At 43.8% G+C, this 19,993-nt stretch overlaps 3 protein-coding genes across 3 annotated transcripts in view; 1 reads left to right on the forward strand and 2 right to left on the reverse strand.

Annotated features, from left to right (window-relative positions):
- Window positions 1-3,004: 3,004 nt before the first annotated feature.
- Window positions 3,005-4,280, reverse strand: LOC121549313. Its single transcript, XM_041861176.2, has 4 exons — window positions 4,144-4,280; window positions 4,010-4,065; window positions 3,158-3,852; window positions 3,005-3,076 (listed from the first exon to the last, which is right to left on the reverse strand). Exons 1-3 carry the CDS (start codon window positions 4,173-4,175, stop codon window positions 3,164-3,166), a joined length of 777 nt encoding a protein of 258 aa, XP_041717110.1. The 5' UTR covers window positions 4,176-4,280; the 3' UTR covers window positions 3,005-3,076; window positions 3,158-3,163.
- A 239-nt stretch (window positions 4,281-4,519) lies between these two features.
- Window positions 4,520-6,167, forward strand: LOC121549287. Its single transcript, XM_041861150.1, has 5 exons — window positions 4,520-4,534; window positions 4,619-4,674; window positions 4,836-5,632; window positions 5,723-5,854; window positions 5,940-6,167. Exons 1-5 carry the CDS (start codon window positions 4,524-4,526, stop codon window positions 6,027-6,029), a joined length of 1,086 nt encoding a protein of 361 aa, XP_041717084.1. The 5' UTR covers window positions 4,520-4,523; the 3' UTR covers window positions 6,030-6,167.
- Window positions 6,168-15,612: 9,445 nt separating this feature from the next.
- LOC121548513 (B-cell lymphoma/leukemia 11B) overlaps window positions 15,613-19,993 on the reverse strand; it is a 58,461-nt gene continuing 54,080 nt past the window's right edge. The window contains exon 5 of the mRNA XM_041859970.2: window positions 15,613-19,810. Within this exon, the coding sequence (XP_041715904.1) occupies window positions 19,214-19,810 (597 nt within the window). The 3' untranslated portion in view covers window positions 15,613-19,213. The remainder of the gene's footprint in view (window positions 19,811-19,993) is intronic.

A 19,993-nucleotide genomic window follows, 5' to 3' on the forward strand; every position in this document is an offset into this window, starting at 1 on the left:
TTGGCAAGTCGGTTAGGACATCGACTTTGTGCATGACACAAGCAATTTTTCCAACAATTGTTTACAGACAGATTATTTCACTGTATCACAATTCCAGTGGGTCAGAAGTTTACATACACTAAGTTGACAGTGCCTTTAAACAGCTTGGAAAATTCCAGAAAATGATGTCATGGCTTTAGAAGCTTCTGATAGGCTAATTGACATCATTTGAGTCAATTGGAGGTGTACCTGTGGATGTATTTCAAGGCCTACCTTCAAACTCAGTACCTCTTTGTTTGACATCATGGGAAAATCAAAAGAAATCAGCCAAGACCTCAGAAAGAAGTTGTAGACCTCCACAAATTTCGAAACGCCTGAAGGTACCACGTTCATCTGTATAAACAATAGTATGCAAGTATAAACACCATGAGACCACGCAGCCTTCATACCGCTCAGGAAGGAGACACGTTCTGTCTCCTAGAGATGAACGTACTTTGGTGCGAAAAGTGCAAATCAATCCCAGAACAACAGCAAAGGACCTTGTGAAGATGCTGGAGGAAACAGGTACAAAAGTATCTATATCCACAGTAAAACGAGTCCTATATCGACATAACCTGAAAGGCCGCTCAGCAAGGATGAAGCCACTGCTCCAAAACCGCCGTAAGAAAGCCAGACTACGGTTTGCAACTAAACATTGGGACAAAGATCGTACTTTTTGGAGAAATGTCCTCTGGTTTGATGAAACAAAAATAGAAGTGTTTGGCCATAATGACCATCGTTATGTTTGGAGGAAAAAGGGGGTTGCTTGGAAGCCGAAGAACACCATCCCAACCGTGAAGCACGGGGGTGGCAGCATCATACTGTGGGGGTGCTTTGCTGCTGAAGGGACTGGTGCACTTCACAAAATAGATGGCATCATGAGGAAGGAAAATTATGTGGATATATTGACGCAACATCTCGAGGTGTCAGTCAGGAAGTTAAAACTTGGTCGTAAATGGGTCTTCCAAATGGACAAATACCCCAAGCATTCTTCTAAAGTTGTGGCAAAATGGCTTAAGGACAACAAAGTCACGATATTGGAGTGGCCATCACAAAGCCTTGACCTCAATCTTATAGAAAATGTGTGGGCAGAACTGAAAAAGCGTGTGCGAGCAAGGAGGCCTACAAACCTGACTCAGTTACACCAGCTCTTTCAGGAGGAATGAGCTCAAATTCAGCAAACTTATTGTGGGAAGCTTGTTGAAGGCTACCCGAAACGTTTGACCCAAGTTAAACAATTTACAGGCAATGCTACCAAATACTAATTCAGTGTATGTAAACGTCTGACCCACTTTGAATGTGATGAAATAAATAAAAGCTTAAATAAATAATTGTCTACTATTATTCTGACATTTCACATTCTTAAAATAAAGTTGTGATCCTAACTGACTTAAGACAGGGAATTTTTACTAGGAGTAAATGTCAGGAATTGTGAAAACTGAGTTTTTAAATGTATGTCTAAGGTGTATGTAAACTTCCGACTTCAACTGTATGTACATGAAGGCAGGGTAAAGTGACTAGGCATCAGGATAGATAATAAGGTATTTGAGGTAGAGATGTACATGAAGGTAGGTTTAAGTGACTAGGCATCAGGATAGATAAGAGTAAAATAAAGAACAGTAACAGCAGCATATGATGTGTGAAAATGTGTGTGGGTTGTGTTAGTGTAGTGTGTTTGAGTGTATATAGTGCATATCAGGGTTTCCCAAACTCGCTCCTCGGGACCCCAAACCTTGGGACGTTTTGGTTTTTTGCCCCAGCACTAAACAGCGGATTCAAATGATCAATTCATCAAGCTTTGACCATTTGAATCAGCTGTGTAGTGTTGGGGCAAAAAACAAAATATGCACCCCTTGGGGTTCCAAGGACCAATTTTGGGAAACACTGATGTATATATGGTCTTGTGAGTGTGCATAGAGTCAGCGCAAGATAGGGTAAATACAGATAGTCTAACAGCTTGGGGGTAGAAGCTGTCTCAGAGCCGGTTGGTCCGAGACCCAGTGCTCTGGTACAGTTTGCAGAGTGAACAGTCTATGGCTTGGGTGGCTTAAGTCTTTTTCGAATTTCAGGCCTTCCTCTGATACCCCACAGGTCCTGGATGGCAGGGAGTTCAGCCCCGGCGATGTACTGGGTCAACTGCATTTGCCATACCAAGCTGTAATGCAGACAGTGAAGTTGCAGCTGTAGAACTTCATGGATCCAAGGGCCTGCGTCAAATCTTTTCAGCCACCTGAGGGGGAAAGAGGCGCTGTTGGATGCCCTTTTCACAGCTAAGCAGACAATGTTATATCCTCAGTGATGTGGATGCCAATGAACTTTAACCTCTCAACCCTCACCTCTCCAGCCTGTGGTCTACAATCAGCTCCTTGGTCTTACAGACTTTCAGGGAGAAGTTGTCCTGGCAAGTGTAACCTCCCTGTAGGCTGGCGCAACTATGAGTTGTCCATGTCTCATTTACTAGCAGACATCTGATGGGGGCACAGCCAGAAGTCTAGCCACCCCTCAGAGCATGGTTCCTGCCTTTCTAGGGAGTCTTTCCCCCTAGCCACTGCATTGCTCTTTAGGCAGGGTATCTGTACAGCACTTGGAGGAAAGTGGCAAAGTTGAAAGGCCTTATAAAATAACATTTGATTGAGCATGAGAAGTGTCTGCAGCTGGTGTCCTATGGCCTGAAACAGCCATGTTAGCGCTGAGCGGCATTCACATTTTGAAAGGAACACTATTGAGCCACATAAAGGACAGCTGATTAGGAAGTCGGGAATGAGGCTCAAGTGCCAGAAATTGCAACAATGTAGACACTAAGCAACTGATCTCAGCAGCTGGATTTGGTAGATGGCTTTAGATGCTAAGCAATGGAGTATGACAGACTGCCTTCTCAGTGCACCCGGAAGTAATATGAGGACATTTATATTGTACAGACAATGTTGCTGCTAGTGTGTAGGACTAAACAATACTTACAGAAATTGATAAACCAACACAGACAATATATTTATATCAATTAGTTTATTAGAAGTCAGCGCAGCCATGAGACTGCAGGATCCAGGCTAGCATAGAGAACCTGAGGACGAGGAGGAAAGTGTTACAGCTGTATCAACGCATTAGAAATCAAGTGACAAAAATAAGAGCCAAAAAACATTACCTAGTCCTACTGGTCACTGCTAGCACCGTGAGGAAATAGTGGTCGGTATTGGACGGGAGCAGGACGGTACCTGACGAAACCAGCTGAACTCCATTGTTCGTTCCCATGCGCATAGTTGGTTCTGAAGTGGGTGATGGTGCCAGCAGGGAACTTCCCAGCGATGAACAGCTCACCATAATTAGCTTCAAGCCCTTCCTTGCTAGGCTCTGGTCTATGAACTCTGGGTAGGGGTGGGGCTATTATAGCAGGCAGTGGGGCTGGAATGGAGCCTGCCTCAACCTCAGGAAGAGGGAACTGTTGGTCTTCAGACTCACTCTGACTGTTGCCATGCTCATAGACACTCTCAAAGTGAGAGATATCCCCTGCCTGGAACTTAATTGGTGGAGACTCACACAGGGGACGTAGTGGAAGAGTACTAGGGTGTGTTGTTCCAGCAGGAACACATCTAGTCTGTTCAGGAACGAGGTGAGGGGAAGCAGCAGTCTTCTGAAGAGCAAAACTCTGAACACCTGGACTGGAGCCACCTTCAATTGGATGCCCAGACTCAACAGGACCAGGGAGGCTTGACCCAGAACCAGTGGGATCACGCTGTTTCGTAAGGAAGTAGTAGCGTGCGTAGGCGTCATTCTGGCTGGGTTTGACAGGTGGACCATACAGAGTTGGCGGTCTCCGGTAGACTGGGCCCGTCTTGTAGGCTGGGGAGAGGAGAGACAGTACCACTACCTTTCAGATCTTAAAAATGTCACTTTTCAAGCCTTGAAAGTTTTAGCACAAAACCCCATTTAAATTTTTTTTTACTGGCAGAAACATTAACCAACATTGTTAAACACATCACACCAATGGTATTCTCACCTTGTTGATAGGGATAGCAATGAACACCCCAGAACAGCAAAACCAGGAAGAGCCCACTGAAAAACAACAAAATGTTAAATGAGCAAGACTACAGCACCTATTGAAAACAACTATTAAGCTTAACCATCACTTACCCTGCGCAACATTTAGCAGCCATAATACCCATTCCTCAATGGGGACATGTGAAGTGAGAAGAAGCGACTGTGGAGTGTATTTATATGTTGTAGAGGACAACCTGTAACCAATCACAGCCTGATTAGACAATGATGGCCAGCTGGTGTTAATTCACTTGCCTTGTCTAACTCCAACTCAACCCCTAGTCCCTACGCCCTTATATCCTATTTCTGTCAGATCCATACAAGGGCAGGGTGAGTTGGGTGGAATTGGGCATTAATTAACTTCGGCTGTCCATCGTTATCTAATCAGGCTGCGATTGGTTACAGGGTGTCCTCTACAACATATAAATACACTCCAGCGTCGTGTCTCCTTACTTCTTCTGTCCTCATTGGGTGTTATGGCTGCAGCGTAAATGATGATGATGATGATGATGATGATGATGATTTTTTAACTACTTTTGTCTGCATCATTTAACAGTTTGTTGTTTTTCAGTGGGCTCCTCCTGGTGTTGCTGTTCTGTGGTGTTCATTGCTATCCCTATCAACAAGGTAAGAACACCAATGGTGTCTTGTGTTTAACAATGTGTGTAGGAAAATGTTTCTGTTAGAATATGTTTTTGGTGTATTTTTTTGCTTTAACTTTCAAGGTCTTTAAAGTGAGTTTTCAGCTCCGACAAGGTAACGGTACTTGGCGTGTGTTCTCTCCCCAGCCTACAGAATGGGCTCATTCCGCCTGAGGGCGCCTTCTCCACATGATCCACCTGATTATGACCCAGTGGCTGTTGACCCCAGCCATAGTGGCCCCTACAGCCTTTCAAAGCTTCCTGGTCCTGTTGAATCTGGTAGTGATGTTGGTGTCTCAAGTCCCAGTGTTCAGCGTTCTGCTCCAAATTCCTATAAAGCTGCTCAGAAGACTGCTGCTTCCCCTTATCTCATTCCTCAGGCTCCTGAACAGACTGGATGTGTTCCTTCTGGAACAACTGACCCTAGTATTCTTCCACTACGTCCCTTGTGTGAGCCTCCACCTCGTAAGTTCCAGGCAGGGGATATCTCTCACTTTGAGAGTGTCTATGAACATGGCAACAGTCAGAGTGAGTCTGAAGACCAACAGTTCCCCCTTCCTGAGGTTGAGGCAGGCTCCATTCCAGCCCCACTGCCTGCTACAATAGCCTCACCCCTACCCAGAGTTCTTAGGCCAGAGCCTAGCCAGGAAGGGCTTGAAGCTAATTATGGTGAGCTGTTCATCGCTGGGAAGTTCCCTGCTGGCACCATCACCCACTTCAGAACCAACTATGAGCATGGGAACAACCAATGGAGATCAGCTGGTTTCATCAGGTACTATCCTGCTCCTGTCACATACAAACCACTATTTCCTAAACCCGGTGATGCCCAGGACCAAGGTAAAGAGGACTCTCGCTCTGCCAAGGGTCAGGTTGGCTCCAGTCCTCCCCAGCAGATCCAGGGTGGCTACTATGGTTTAACTGATGGGGACTTCATGACACCACGGGTACAACATTCACAGCTTTAGAACCATTCATTTATGTGCAATATAATAAACTAAAGCATGACTGATTTGTGGTTGTCTGATGCTCCCCAGGTTGTTGGCTCTCCCCATGTTCTAGCTGGTTCCGGTTCTTCTCAGGAGACCTCCAGCTCCGACCCTCAGAACCTTGAACAAGACCCTTGGGCCCCTGACTTAATCGAGGCTCTCTGGAATCAGGAATCAGAAGTAGGGTTCCTGGATATCTGTATGTAGTTGCTACTGAAACATACGTTGCCAATACTTTTAAACACTGGTTTCTTGTGTTCCTCAGATCCCAGTCCACGGACGTAGTTATGGACCTCACCATTACTACCGTCATCGGGGTTACCAAGCCTCTAGCTCTAAGTCTCTACCTGGATAATATTGACCAAGTTCCACGTTGTCATTTCTGTTTAGTTGATGTCTTTACCATAACACTTGTTTGTCTTCCTCAGCATGTCGCTCTGTACTAAACTGAATTCCTATGGTGTTTTCATAATGTAATAAATAATTACCTCAATTCCTTTAGTCATTGACTAAAGAACTGATTGGCCCTTGATGGCGTTCAAGATAGTGGTGACTTCAGTCTCTTGGGTGTTACACTTTAATGGTAGGTTGTGACTGGGTACCATTTGAGGTATGTACATTTCTTAACTTGCCTGGATATACCCTGACTAAACTACTACTTTTACATGACACACCAAAGGAGAGATTACTATTGGCTGGGATTAGATGTATGCTATCTAAAGATTAGACACCCAAACTAATTTGTGAAACTATTGATCTAAAGTTACTTCCTAAAATTAATAACAAATCAATTTTGGTTGAGGGTGACGTAGGCTACTAATATTCTTAAGTGGTGTCTGAGGGGCATTTTAGCAATTACGCCATAAAGATTGTCAATCACTGAGGTGGGTTAGTTTTCTAGCTGTGGCCAAGCCATTGTGATCGTTAGGACATTGGTTGACGTAATTGGACAGTGGGCTTCCCAGCTCATCTAACAAATCCCAAGGCTCTTTAGTTCAAGTGGGTGGTTACTCACCTTTTGCGCTGACACTGGAATGTCTCAATTGGATGGCTAGTCGTGGTGGGCTTGAAAGACTGCGCGAGACTACAGTGGCATATTCACTCTGCTGGACGGACTGCCACACAACAGCCCACAGAGGTCGAAGTTCACGCAACGTTCTAGAGCAGGAGTCCCCAACCGGTCATTCTCAAGGCATTCCTAATTGATCAAACATTTCTGTAAAGAAATGGCTTTTTTTTTTATAGCGCTCATGCTGTTTGTGATCGGCGCACCCGATTAAGCTGCGCCGGGTAGGCGAACTGTTGCCATTTTGAAACAAATGTCTGAAGTTACGACCTCTGCGGGGCCCAGAGTGCAAATCAAGTGCACTATAGGCCTACCACTGGCCAATCGATGGCTCAAATTACCGTATAGGCAGTAATGTACCGGGCATAAAAGAAAGCGACAGCAAAATTGATACTGAGATGTCAAAACGTTTTAAAACATGACAACTGTCAAATACAAAGAGCTGCTGTTAGTGAGTTAACACTATTCTACTTTTAAGCCATAAAATGTGCGTTCTTCCTATTTCCACTCAGCGCTACAACAAGCACTGAAGCAGTAATGAATGAGTAGGAAAGTATCTATAGGCTTGCGTTATTAGCTGCTTGGGTCTTTTTTTTATATCGAGGAATATTTCACTTTCTTTGAGAGTAACAACATTTGTGCATGAGGCAGAAATAATGCAGTATGACTCCGGTTTCACCATCAGCTGGAAGGTGTCCCTTTTTGTCAGTGGGGGAGAGCGGAGGGATGCTGAGACCGATTTTAGCCCAGTAAAATAAAAAGCAAATTATTTAAATGCTTGCTCAGCTGTGCCTCACAAAAAAATACAACTGATCTATTACCAGTGTGATCTACGACAAATTTGGAAACAATTTTTAAAAATTGCCAGAACAATGCATTGGCATGGCAATTCAAGCAAAGCCAATATGCAGTGATAATGTATTGGACCTATAAGCCTACTGCACAAACCTCATTGCTACAGTACTGTTTTTAATTGGTTAATGTTGCATAGGCTTACGTTTTAAGTCATGTTAAAAGAAAATCTGAGCGGTAGATCTCAGCTTGCATTCTGAATCAGAAAGTGATCTTGACTCAGAAAAGGTTGGTTACCACTGTTCTAGAGTTTTAACCTGTTAACACTATCAACTTTTCCCTTTTACTATGGCAATTGTGATCGAATCAACTCAATATTAGCCACTTTCAATGCTACATACCGAAACAAAATGAACTATGCAAGAGACGTTATAGGCAGAACGCATCAGAGTAGGATTCCATTGCATTGACACACACTACACAGACCGATGCGTAAACAATCAGAGCGGCAGTAGGCCTATATGCAAATAGACCATTGCCATATATGGATCTGTGCCATTCACTTTGAACTGGACTGTGTTTACAGCATGAGCAGTTGTGAGTAGATGCTCTTGTTTTGAGATCAAAGCGAGAGCTGCATGTAGCCACGTGTACACATTTTGTTTATATCCTTTGCTAGTTAGTGAGTTATTAGCCCAGTTATAGATCATTTATAATCAACAATAGGGGAGTGATTGCTTCCTACAAGAGCACAAAATGTGTACATTTCTAGGCATCTTTGAAAAGCGACTCCGGTAAAGAGCTTTTTTTTTTTGTCTTAAAGTATTTTGAGACAGGCTTGAATAAGCTAAGTATCCAATAGGCAGAGGGTAGCATAATTTGTCGGATTCTCTGTAATAATGGTATGGGAATAATAATGCATTTTATTTGGTTTCTTGCATCAAACAACATTTTCAGTCACCTCCTTGTCTGAAGGACAAGTGGATAAACAGGTTAATGTCAAGTCCTGAATGTTTTCTTCAAAAGTCTCATGGAATGTAGGCCTACATTGAACACCACACATTGGCTGCTACTGTAGGCTGAATGATAGAACAGCTATTTCCACGTTACAATGTTATGGGATGCATTTTCTCCTTTGTGTTTCATGGTAGGCCACTCTGGTAGGCCTACATTATGATCAAATAGCCATAGTAGCTTATTTGGCTACTGCTAAAACTGTAACTTCTAGCTGGTACAGCCTCAGTGTTCACAGTAAACGCGCGCTGGAAGTTTCACAGAATCTTCACAACATTCAAGTTTACCTCAGCAGACCTGAAATTTGCTCAGTGCCTACATTTTTTTAGGGAACATTGCTACAGTTGCTGTTTAACTTGACTGAATGACTACCTCATCTCTGTATCCCACACATACCATTTTCTATAAGGTCGAGCAGTGAATTTCAAACACAGATTCAATCCATAAAGACCAGGGAGGTTTTCCAATGCATCGCAAAGAAGGGCACCTATTGGTAGATGGGGGGAGCAAATATTGAATCACAAACTTTTGCCACTCAAGACCAATGTCAACTATGCTTCCGGATCCTTTTCCAAGATTATTTTTCCCCCAGAAAGATTATTGTCGCTTTAGGGTACACCACAAATCACCAGTATTCTATATAACTAGTGCTATACATTTGCCAATTCAACAAATCTTTCTGTTGGGTGGAAGGGCGTTTTTAGATTATCCACTGTGACTGGCGACAGACATCTGTGTGCCATGTTGTCCATCGCTCAGTCGCAGCAGGCTTCAAGCTTCTGGACAGCAGAGCAGAGGACTGACGTCTAATGTGAAGTACATCCCATTCCATTCTCATTGTTCCCATCACAGCATTGGTTTAACCCTGCAGGTTTCAAGGCTGTCACATTGTAATCATCAAAGGCCACACGGATGTGTCCCCACTGAGTACTACTGGCCACCACAGCTCTCCTAGCCACTACTGGCCACCACAGCTCTCCTAGCCACTACTGGCCACCACAGCTCTCCTAGCCACTACTGGCCACCACAGCTCTCCTAGCCACTACTGGCCACCACAGCTCTTCTAGCCACTACTGGCCACTGCAGCTCTTCTAGCCACTACTGGCCACTACTGGCCACCACAGCTCTCCTAGCCACTACTGGCCACCACAGCTCTCCTAGCCACTACTGGCAACCACAGCTCTCCTAGCCACTACTGGCCACCACAGCTCTCCTAGCCACTACTGGCCACCACAGCTCTCCTAGCCACCACAGCTCTCCTAGCCACTACTGGCCACCACAGCTCTCCTAGCCACTACTGGCCACCACAGCTCTTCTAGCCACCACAGCTCTCCTAGCCACTACTGGCCACCACAACTCTCCTAGCCACTACTGGCCACCACAGCTCTCCTAGCCACTACTGGCCACCACAGCTCTCCTAGCCACTACTGGCCACCACAGCTCTCCTAGCCACTACTGGCCACCACAGCTCTCCTAGCCACTACTGGCCACCACAGCTCTCCTAGCCACTACTGGCCACCACAGCTCTCCTAGCCACTACTGACCACCACAGCTCTCCTAGCCACTACTGGCCACCACAGCTCTTCTAGCCACTACTGGCCACCACAGCTCTTCTAGCCACTACTGGCCACCACAGCTCTCCTAGCCACTACTGGCCACCACAGCTCTCCTATCCACTACTGGCAACCACAGCTCTTCTAGCCACTACTGGCTACCACCAGCGACCAGCCAATGTCATAGTTCACATATAACATGCCATTACACATCCCTTTTAAGCCATCGTAATGGATGTAATGTAAGGCCCCCCTGTCTTTTTCCAATGCCTGTCTTCGTATCCAAGTATCTGATGCCATGGGAAAAAAGTGGGCTACAGTGACAACAGAAAAGAGGTCTTTCATTCTCCCTTAACCAAAAGGGCTGGGAGGCGATTTGGTCACATAGAGAGACAGGGACAGGCAGTCACAGAGAGAGTGAGCTCTGAAATCACTGTCCTTAGTAAAACCACATCCTCTACTGAACAGGGTGGCAGTAGGGGTTGTGGTCCAGGTCTTGACCACACAGAGCCGCCACAGAGAACTCTCTTTCCTCTGGATCACAGGGCCCGGCTGACTGGGCCCCCAGGGATCCTGCTGTCTATATCCAGTTACTAATCTACTGGCCCTGATTCTGACCGGTGGCCAATCAAACATTGGCGCTACCCACCCAACAGTCAGGGTAGGCTGCGTTAGGTTGCGCCGCGTTAGGGAGGTGACGACTGCGACCAGAGCAAATCCACCCCAGCTGTGCAGCCCCTGGGAACCGGAGAGAGGGATGGAGGCAGAGACGGAGAGAGGGCAGAGCTGGGAGAGAGAAAGGCAGGGATGGAGAGACGGCTGGTATGTGGATAGAGGGACAGAGAGAAGGACCAAGAAAAGGAAGGAAAGAGAGAGAGGGCTGTTTAGAATAGTGGTCAGGAAACGCTGAGCAGTGTGGTCGTAGTGCGGTCACTTGACAGCTGTGGTCTTCTAGAATCAGTGGATTCTATCCCCTGAGGGAGTTCTGACCCAGAGAGGAACAAGGACTCTGTGGTCATATTGACTGTACAGTAAAGTACAGGAAATGAATACTTACTTCTTCAGAGAGGAAAAACACTTCCAAACCAACTCAGTGGGAGGTTGTTTCTGTTTCATTCACTGGAGAAAGACGTCGCCTGGTATTAAAAGATGTACATTTCACAAACAGAAATTATAAACTAAGGCTCCTACAAATAAAATAAATTGACTGCCCATTGTTCGTACAATCCCCTTCTAACTGAATAAGAACCAGAGGCCATTGTTCAACATGTAGATGCTCCAGTTTACTTTAGTCTGAACACCCACCATATCATACAAGCATAACATTCCCCATTGAGAAGTTGTGTATGGACCTACTAACCTCGGAGTGTAAAGACAGGCAGTAATCTACTCCAGTTCAACACTGATGTGTGTCTTTATCATGTTGATCCTGTGTTTATCTCTGTGATAACTGTGCGGGTCATGACGGCACAGGTCTCTAAGACTCTCTGACACCTCTCTGTAGAAGAACAGTCAAGCAAAGTGTTTGTTTGTCTTCCTGCAAAACCACACAGTTTGTCTGCATATTTACTCTCTCTCTTTCTTATCTTCTATTTCTTTCTCTCTCTACCTACCTCTCCCACTCTCTCTCTCCCCTCATTCTCTCGCTCTCTCTCACGCAAACTTTCCCTCTTTCCCTCCACCCCTCCCTCCATCTCCCTCCACCCCTCCCTCCATCTCCCTCCACCCCTCCCTCCATCTCCCTCCACCCCTCCCTCCATCTCCCTCCACCCCTCCCTCTACCCCTCCACCCCTCATTCCATCACCCTCCACCCCTCCCTCCATCTCCCTCCACCCCTTCCTCCATCACCCTCCACCCCTTCCTCCATCACCCTCCACCCATCCCTCCATCTCCCTCCACCCCTTCCTCCATCACCCTCCACCCCTCCCTCCATCTCCCTCCACCCCCTCCCTCCATCTCCCTCCATCCCTCCACCCTCCCTCCATCTCCCTCCACCCCCCTCCATCTCCCTCCACCCCTCTTTCCATCACCCTCCACCCATCCCTCCATCTCCCTCCACCCCTCCCTCCATCTCCCTCCCCCTCCCTCCATCTCCCTCCACCCCTCTTTCCATCACCCTCCACCCATCCCTCCATCTCCCTCCACCCCTTCCTCCATCTCCTCCACCCCTCCCTCCACCTCCCCACCCTTCCCACCCCTCCACCCCTCCCCTCCATCTCCCTCCACCCCCTCCATCTCCATCCACCCCCTCCAACCCTCCACCCTCCCCTCCACCTCCCTCCACCCCCTCCATCTCCCTCCACCCCTCTTTCCATCACCCTCCACCCATCCCTCCATCTCCCTCCACCCCTTCCTCCATCTCCCTCCACCCCTCCCTCCACCTCCCACCCTTCCCACCCCCTCCACCCCTCCCTCCATCTCCTCCACCCCCTCCATCTCCCTCCACCCCTCCAACCCTCCACCCCTCCCTCCACCTCCAACCCTACCCACCCCTCCCTCCCCTTTCTATCTGGTGTAATTCCAGTGTACTCAGCCAGAGCACCTAAACACAGGCAGGTAAATTACCGCAGTATGGCGGCTGGCTGGCACTCTTCCTCTCTCCCTCTTTCTGCCCCAGGGGGTGAGTCAGTGTCATTGTTGACATTAGACACATGCTCATCTAATATTAAATCTTCTCATTTGATTTGGACTGTAATTATGTCGTAAAAAACAAACTAGCTGTGAAGGCTGTGGCCTGCCAGCGTGATCTGCTTTCATCAAGTGCAGACTGGTTTAATTACAGACTATAGACAGTATTCACCATCCCATCCCACCATCAACCGTTGTTCACTAGGCCTGGCTGGGCAGCCTGCCACTCCTGCTGTTTCTTTAAGCTATCACATTCTTTTATTGTGTGTTAATCACAAGGCAATTGGAGCTGTTGGCCATGTGATGAGATGTCTTGGGGTGGAAGAGCTGCTTGGAGCCTGGACACTAGTTCATACACATCCTGTGAACGGGAGGGGGGGGAAATATGCAGTTAAGCGATTGAGCATGATGATGGAATTTAATGTCTCGACTTTTTTGTTTTTTTGATGTGTGTGCGTGCGTTTGATAATTATATGTTTTTTCAGATCTGAAGAATACTGACATACTGACAATAAAGGAATGATTGTAGTCGCTGTGTTTCAAATTTGGAAAATTACACAGACATATGGTTGCAAAACTCTGGGAACGTTCAAGAAAATCCCTGGTTTTCCCGAAATCCCGGTTGGAGGATTCCCGGTATCAGAGGGGAATAAGCAGGACATCTGGATCCCTCCAGCCAGGAGTTCCTTGAATTTTGCCACCTTACTCAGACATCAGTTCTCCTGAATCAGAGTCTATTGACAAGTTACTAATAGGTTGGAAAATGTTTCCTTTAAGCCCATATATGAGGCTTACTTCAACAGATATTTTACCAATACTTTACAAGTACTCATAGAGATTTAGCTACTGTAGCTAAAGTATAACTTCTGGCCACAAAATCAATTCATCTGTTCCACTTTGTCTTTTGGATAGAGCTACTGTACTGTATTAAAACATAACATACTTCTGGGAACAAGACTCTCCCAAGTGTTATAGACATGGGAGATGTTATCTATTCATTTTATGAGCAAATGACTTCGTTCTACACGGTGCCTTGTCTTTGTAATCTGTCTGTTCATGGTCAATATCTTAATGTGTGTTTTCTGGGCTCTATATTTGCCGCATGGTTAAGTTAAAGCAGATCATTAGCTATTATATAGATCTTCACAGCAGGGTGCCATATGACAAATCAGGCGGTGAGCTGAGCTGTTGCTACATAGAGCCAATATATATTTCTAGCACTTCCCACTTCCACCATTTAAAGATAAACTGCAGATTAGTATTATTTACTGGTAGATATATTCGATTTGATAATATTTGATTCATCTTCAGAAAGTGAAATGTAAAGTTAACTTCCGATTGAGCCGACATGTGCAGCATTAACCGTGAATGCAATCTCCGCTAACGCGGAAACATTGCCTTTAAATTTCTATTGCACTGTGGCACAGCTCTTCAGCGCTACGGATTTAATCAAGCCCTAAGATAACCCTGTTGTTGGGGTGAATCCTAACTGCCAGTGACATGTATTCTTAGTCTCCCATTGACATCAATGAATAACGGAGTTAAAAATTCGGGGGGAGAAGTAGAAGTTAGGATTGCCTCATAAGCGCATAGTCCCCTATCGTTTAGACTTCAGAGTCATGTCAGCTCTATACATCACATCATTATATATCTACAATATTAAACTGCTGAACGCACCCTCCTAGGCTTCCAAGTATTTCCTGGTGCCACCTTATTAGTCTACCCCTCTTCAAGTGGAGGGCTCAGTGATTGTGTCAGTGTGTGAATGGGCTGTGGAGTAGTTCAAGGCTTCAAGCACCATCACTAGAGATAGGGTTAATCATGATCACTAACCCGTGGTTTTCTGAACTATAAAGAATGATAATAATGTTAGTATATTGTAATCTATAGCATCACATTGAGGGAAGATGTTAGACCTACATATTGAGGGCAAGGCTTCAAGCACCAGTCACTAGAGACAGGGTTAAACAAGCTTACTGGTGATATAATGAAGATTTTATCTTACATCAAGTTGAGGGTAGCAGGTGATACTGAAGCACCAGTCACGAGACACAGGGTCATTACTACTAAAGATGCAGCCAGAGCTCACAATCATTATTTGTAGTTCTGTCCTTGAGCTGTTCTTGTCTATTAATGTTCTGTATTATGTCATGTTTCATGTTTTGTGTGGACCCCAGGAAGAGTAGCTGCTGCTTTTGCAACAGCTAATGGGGATCCTAATAAAATACCAAATACCAAATCGAGGACAGGCCTGAATGAACAACAGAGACAAAATATTAAAATGTATTAAAAATAGTTTGGGGATGGCCTCGTCAGATGCTATGATGACAGTTAGCCCTATGTGGGGCAGCTGTCATTAAGACCCCCCCGGCACGGACCTCCAGCTGGTGGTGGCGGGGAAATGGATGGTCATCTGTAAACTGTTGCTGTGACACAGCAAATAAGGGAACTAGGGCAAGTTGACAAATAAATACATCACAAGATTTAAGCCCATTGGTTGAGGGAGAAGAAGGTGATTATTGCACGAGTATCCGCATAGGTTATTCAGCGAGCAATATTATTGTGCCATGTTCATAGGCTAAAAGGTAATAGGTGAATGACATTCCGCACATGAGTAAAGGAGGAGGAGAGACATGAGGCTATGCTGATGATGATAGTGTTTGTAAACACTACCATACAAATATTAACCATGCCCATAGAAGAAACAATGTGAATGATATTATGCTTACTGAATTAAGTTAAAGTGAGCTAGCTATTCAGACCGCCTTACTGATTGAACCTAAGTTATCGACTACATTTTTAAGCATGTTAGTAATGTTGGTAATGTAAGAGATGATAATGTTAGCAGTAATGGTGATAGTAATGTTAATAATACTTCAGCTAGGGCAATTGCAACATTTATTGGATTTGTTGACTTTCTCTTCAACACTTTACAAAAATACATATATGTTGAAAACAGCTGACGTGTTCTGCTGCTCTGAAACAACTTCTTTTTTTTTTCTCACAACAATGCACTCTCTCAAAAAAAGAACAATAAGGGAAAATGATTTTTGTACAAAGAGCAAAAGTCCTGAAAGTTGAAAATGTGTTAAAATGTAATTTTAAGTGCCATCACAAGAACTTCAACCAACCATGAGAAGAAAAACAAAACAATGTTGTCCATGAATGCCTCCTAATATTAATTTGATAAAAAGCATTTCTCCCAGAACCCATTGTATAATCCCAATCCCAAAATTTCACAAAATGTCCATATTTTTTTAATTGTATTTTTTTTTTTACATACATATTACGATAGCTTTACCAAAAACCAACTTTTAACGTACAGTGACAAAAAGCAACACCATTTAAATCGACTCACAATTGGATTGGGACTGTAAAATAGGCTATAACAGAATGTTGGCACCACTTTTTAAAAAATGCTCCACCACTTCTCAATATTACAAATACACTGTGTATTGTCATTCAGTGAGCAAGAAATTATACTTAACTATTCATAAGAATACTACTTAAAATCCCTCCACCATCATAATCGTAGAAAACTGCTCACTATGACATTCAAAACATTTGAGAAGATAATACTGTGTTATTTCAAAACACAGAGGATTTCATCATTAACATACTTCAACACTGTAAACATTATTCTGGGACTGAATGTCCTTGTATGAATTGACTGGTTCTGTTCCTCTGTCTGTCTTCCTGGTGTCTCAATGCTATACAATAACTACATAACAGCCATATTTTAATGGTTTATATGAAACTTGTTCAGGAGTGGGAATTGTAGTTTTCTCCTCGTCACTGTCTCAATGAAAATATAACATAAACTAAATTCATATTTCAATAGTTATTATCAACCTTGTTCTGAAGTGCATATCAATTGCACTCTTATTGCATATCAAAATGTGTTTTCCCCAAATGCATCTATGGTATCTATACCTTAAATGCATGTATCTATGGTATCTACACCTTAAATTCATGTATCTATGGTATCTATACCTTAAATGCATGTATCTATGGTATCTATACCTTAAATGCATGTATCTATACCTTAAATGCATGTACCTATGGTATCTACACCTTTTCAGTCGGTCTCATACATTATGATAACTAAGCTATTCCATTTCCACATGCAGATTTGAAATAGGGGACCATTATGCGGTGAGAGAATCTGATTTCTGTCAACAAGATGATGATAAATAGGAAGAATCTCATTCGAGGCACACCCATGTCCAATTGGCTAAACACACACAGCACATTTAAAACAGGCTAAGTATATGAGGCGATATCTTTGAGGTGAGGTGATTATCTCTGTTGGAGATGATTGTATTAAGGGATGATGTGGCCTAAATCTTCCCTAATATTGGTCCTTTCTCTCTCTGATGTCCCTGGTATTAGATTTGACAAGTAGATATGCGTTTGGGTTAGACCATACTTTTCATATGCTTTCAATTTCATTTGAATGACTTTGATACTTGCTCGGGGCTCTCTCTTTCTCTTTCTCTCTCTTTCCTTCTATTTCTCTCTCCCGCCCTCTCTATTTTCCCCTCTCTATTTTCCCCTCTCTATTTTCTCTATTTCAGTCTTTAATTTTCTTCCTCAAGAATGATCCAATCAGATCTCAAGGTTGTGTGGCCATCATCCTAACAGCTGTGCTGGACATTATTAACATAACTCAATGTAACTCAAATAACCTTTTTTAGATTCATCCCAGGATGAGTCATCTTCATTCCTCACAGCTGAAAATCCCAAATTGTAAATCTGTTATTGGGCGTTAAACCCCCATATCACTTTGAGAAGCAAAATTAACAGCCCCCACTTTTTATTTTTCAAAACTGCTCTACTAATACATGAATGTTGAGTTAGTGAACTGTGAAAGCAGGCAGGCAGATTGAGGCTTAGAGCACACAGTGGTGAAACAGGCATTATATGAATTCCATTTTGAGACTGTTTTGCTGAATCCTGAGGGGATAAGAACTCACCCAGGTCGAACAGAACAGCACACTACTGTTCCAGAATTCCCCAGACGGAACAATGGAATGATTCTAGAAGTGGAATGTACAGCACGATGTAGAATGTTTAAAAGTTTTAACTTGAATAATTGCCTTTGATTAAGCTTCAAGAGGGAGTAAGGACCTTGCCGCTATGTTGTTGAAACGTAAACAGCATGATCATAGGAAGGAAGCGCTATTGAGAGGACCTGTATTGCAATAATCTGGTAAAATGAGTTTTTTTTAAGCAGTAATGTAGCTATATTATACAGTATGTAGATAACTCAAGCAGCTGGTCTTTTGATTGTTTTATAGTGGCCATTCTGAATGTAAAATACAACGCTGGTATTATAGTTTCTGTTATCATAGTAATGCTAGATCAAAGAAAATAAAAAATTTAGTTAATGTTTTAAGAATAAAAAAAGGTTGATTCTTTCCCAAACCATCCACAAATAAAGTTATATATGACTGTTCTCCTTCCCACAGTTACTACAGCAAATGAACAGATGTACGTTAAATATCCCATGGCGATTTAATCCTGCATCTAAGGAATGTTAGTCAATGTGTGCAACCGCAATTTACATCCCCTGCTGATATTGGGAAAATAGGGCTGGATTACATCATTATAATAATTGCATTTAGACATTGTACAACACATGCTGATATTTATAAAAAATTATTGTTTGTTTGTATAAAATTGTCTGTAACCTCTTTAGAGTTCTAAAACAGCAACATTTGGGATTTTTTAAATTCCAAAATTATAATGAATATTTTATTGTCATATTGACATTCAGTGCTTTATGTCATAAACCAAGAGATGGATTGTAGTCCGCTGTTGACCTAATAGGATAATAATAAGACAGTTTAAAAATAAATAATTGCTATCATAATTTTTAGAAGTTGACCTCTTCGCATTAATTTAGTCAGTTAACAATTAAAATCATATTTCTAATCAAGCAAGACCTGTTTCCAATTATGGATTTTTTAAAAATGTTTTGTGTGCATATTCTTTAAACTAACTATCTAACTAATTCCATATGAAGCCCCACAAATGTACCTGCGCATACCCAATATCTTTACAAAACTCCAATAAATACAGACATTATTGCACAGTAGAAAAGCTCCATGGTTTCCTAAATGATAAAATCCTCAGATATATCGATAGTTATAAGTCGCTCTGGATAAGAGTGTCTGCTAAATGACTAAAATGTAAATGTAGTTGGCGGGAAACGAGGCATTTCTAGAACAACCCCCCATCCCATGTTTCCCTTTGTTTATGTTTCTCAGGTGGCAGTTTCTGTGACAAAAAAAAGAACAAATAAAAACAGAATAACATCAAATTGTCCCAATATATTCAAGAAGAGAAAGATTATCCAGCCAAGCCCCGTGTTGAAGTCATGTAAGTGTTCATTCAGAAGGAGTCTGTTGTGTTAGCCTAGCCTAGCCTGTAGCCAGTAGCCTTAAGCTTTAGCCTTAGCTTTAGCTTTAGCCTAGCGTAACCTAGCCTCTCTCGGCCTCCTCCAGTTTGACTTCGCTGGCCATCAAGTGTTCCCCGTGCCACTTCTTCATGTGTTTCTCCAGGGTGCTGTAGACGCTGAAGGGCATGTGGCAGATATCACAGCGGTACACCTCCTTCCCAAACTGCCCGTGGGTCTTCATGTGGCGAGTTAGCTTGGAACTCTGGGCGCAGGCGTAGCTGCAAAGGTCACACTTGTAGGGCCTCTCTCCCGTGTGGCTGCGCCGGTGCACCGTCAGGTTGCTGCAGTTCTTGAATATCTTCCCGCAGTACTCGCAGGTGTCGCTCCGTCGGCTCTCCTTACTAGGGGGTCGACCTGGCCCTGGACCCCGCAGGAGGTGAGGAGTGGAGCTGCCCTCCAGGAACTCCCCAGGAGGGGTGGAGAAGCGGAGGGAACCCGTCTCAGAGGAGGAGTGCTCTGAGGAGGTGGCGAAGGGGGACTGGCGGGCGTCGCTGAAGCCGTGGAGGAAAGGTTCTCTGATGAAGTGGCGTGAAGCGGCGTAGCCAGCCAGGAGCTGGGAATACATGTTCTCTGGGGAGATGAGGGTCGGCGCTGGAGGGAGCTCCAACTCCTTCTCCACCTTCACATCAAATATAATGAAATTCAAGTTTATCTATACTGAATTAAAAACATCTAACCCAGCAAAACAATACAACTAGATAAGGTACATTTTCCTAAAGAAAAATGATGTACTTGTTTCAGCAGTTTAAAAGTATGCTTTATGGTATTGGAAACATAAGAAAACATAAAAAGACAACAGGTT

Source organism: Coregonus clupeaformis, chromosome 33, assembly GCF_020615455.1.
Source record: "Coregonus clupeaformis isolate EN_2021a chromosome 33, ASM2061545v1, whole genome shotgun sequence".
NCBI lineage: Eukaryota > Metazoa > Chordata > Actinopteri > Salmoniformes > Salmonidae > Coregonus > Coregonus clupeaformis.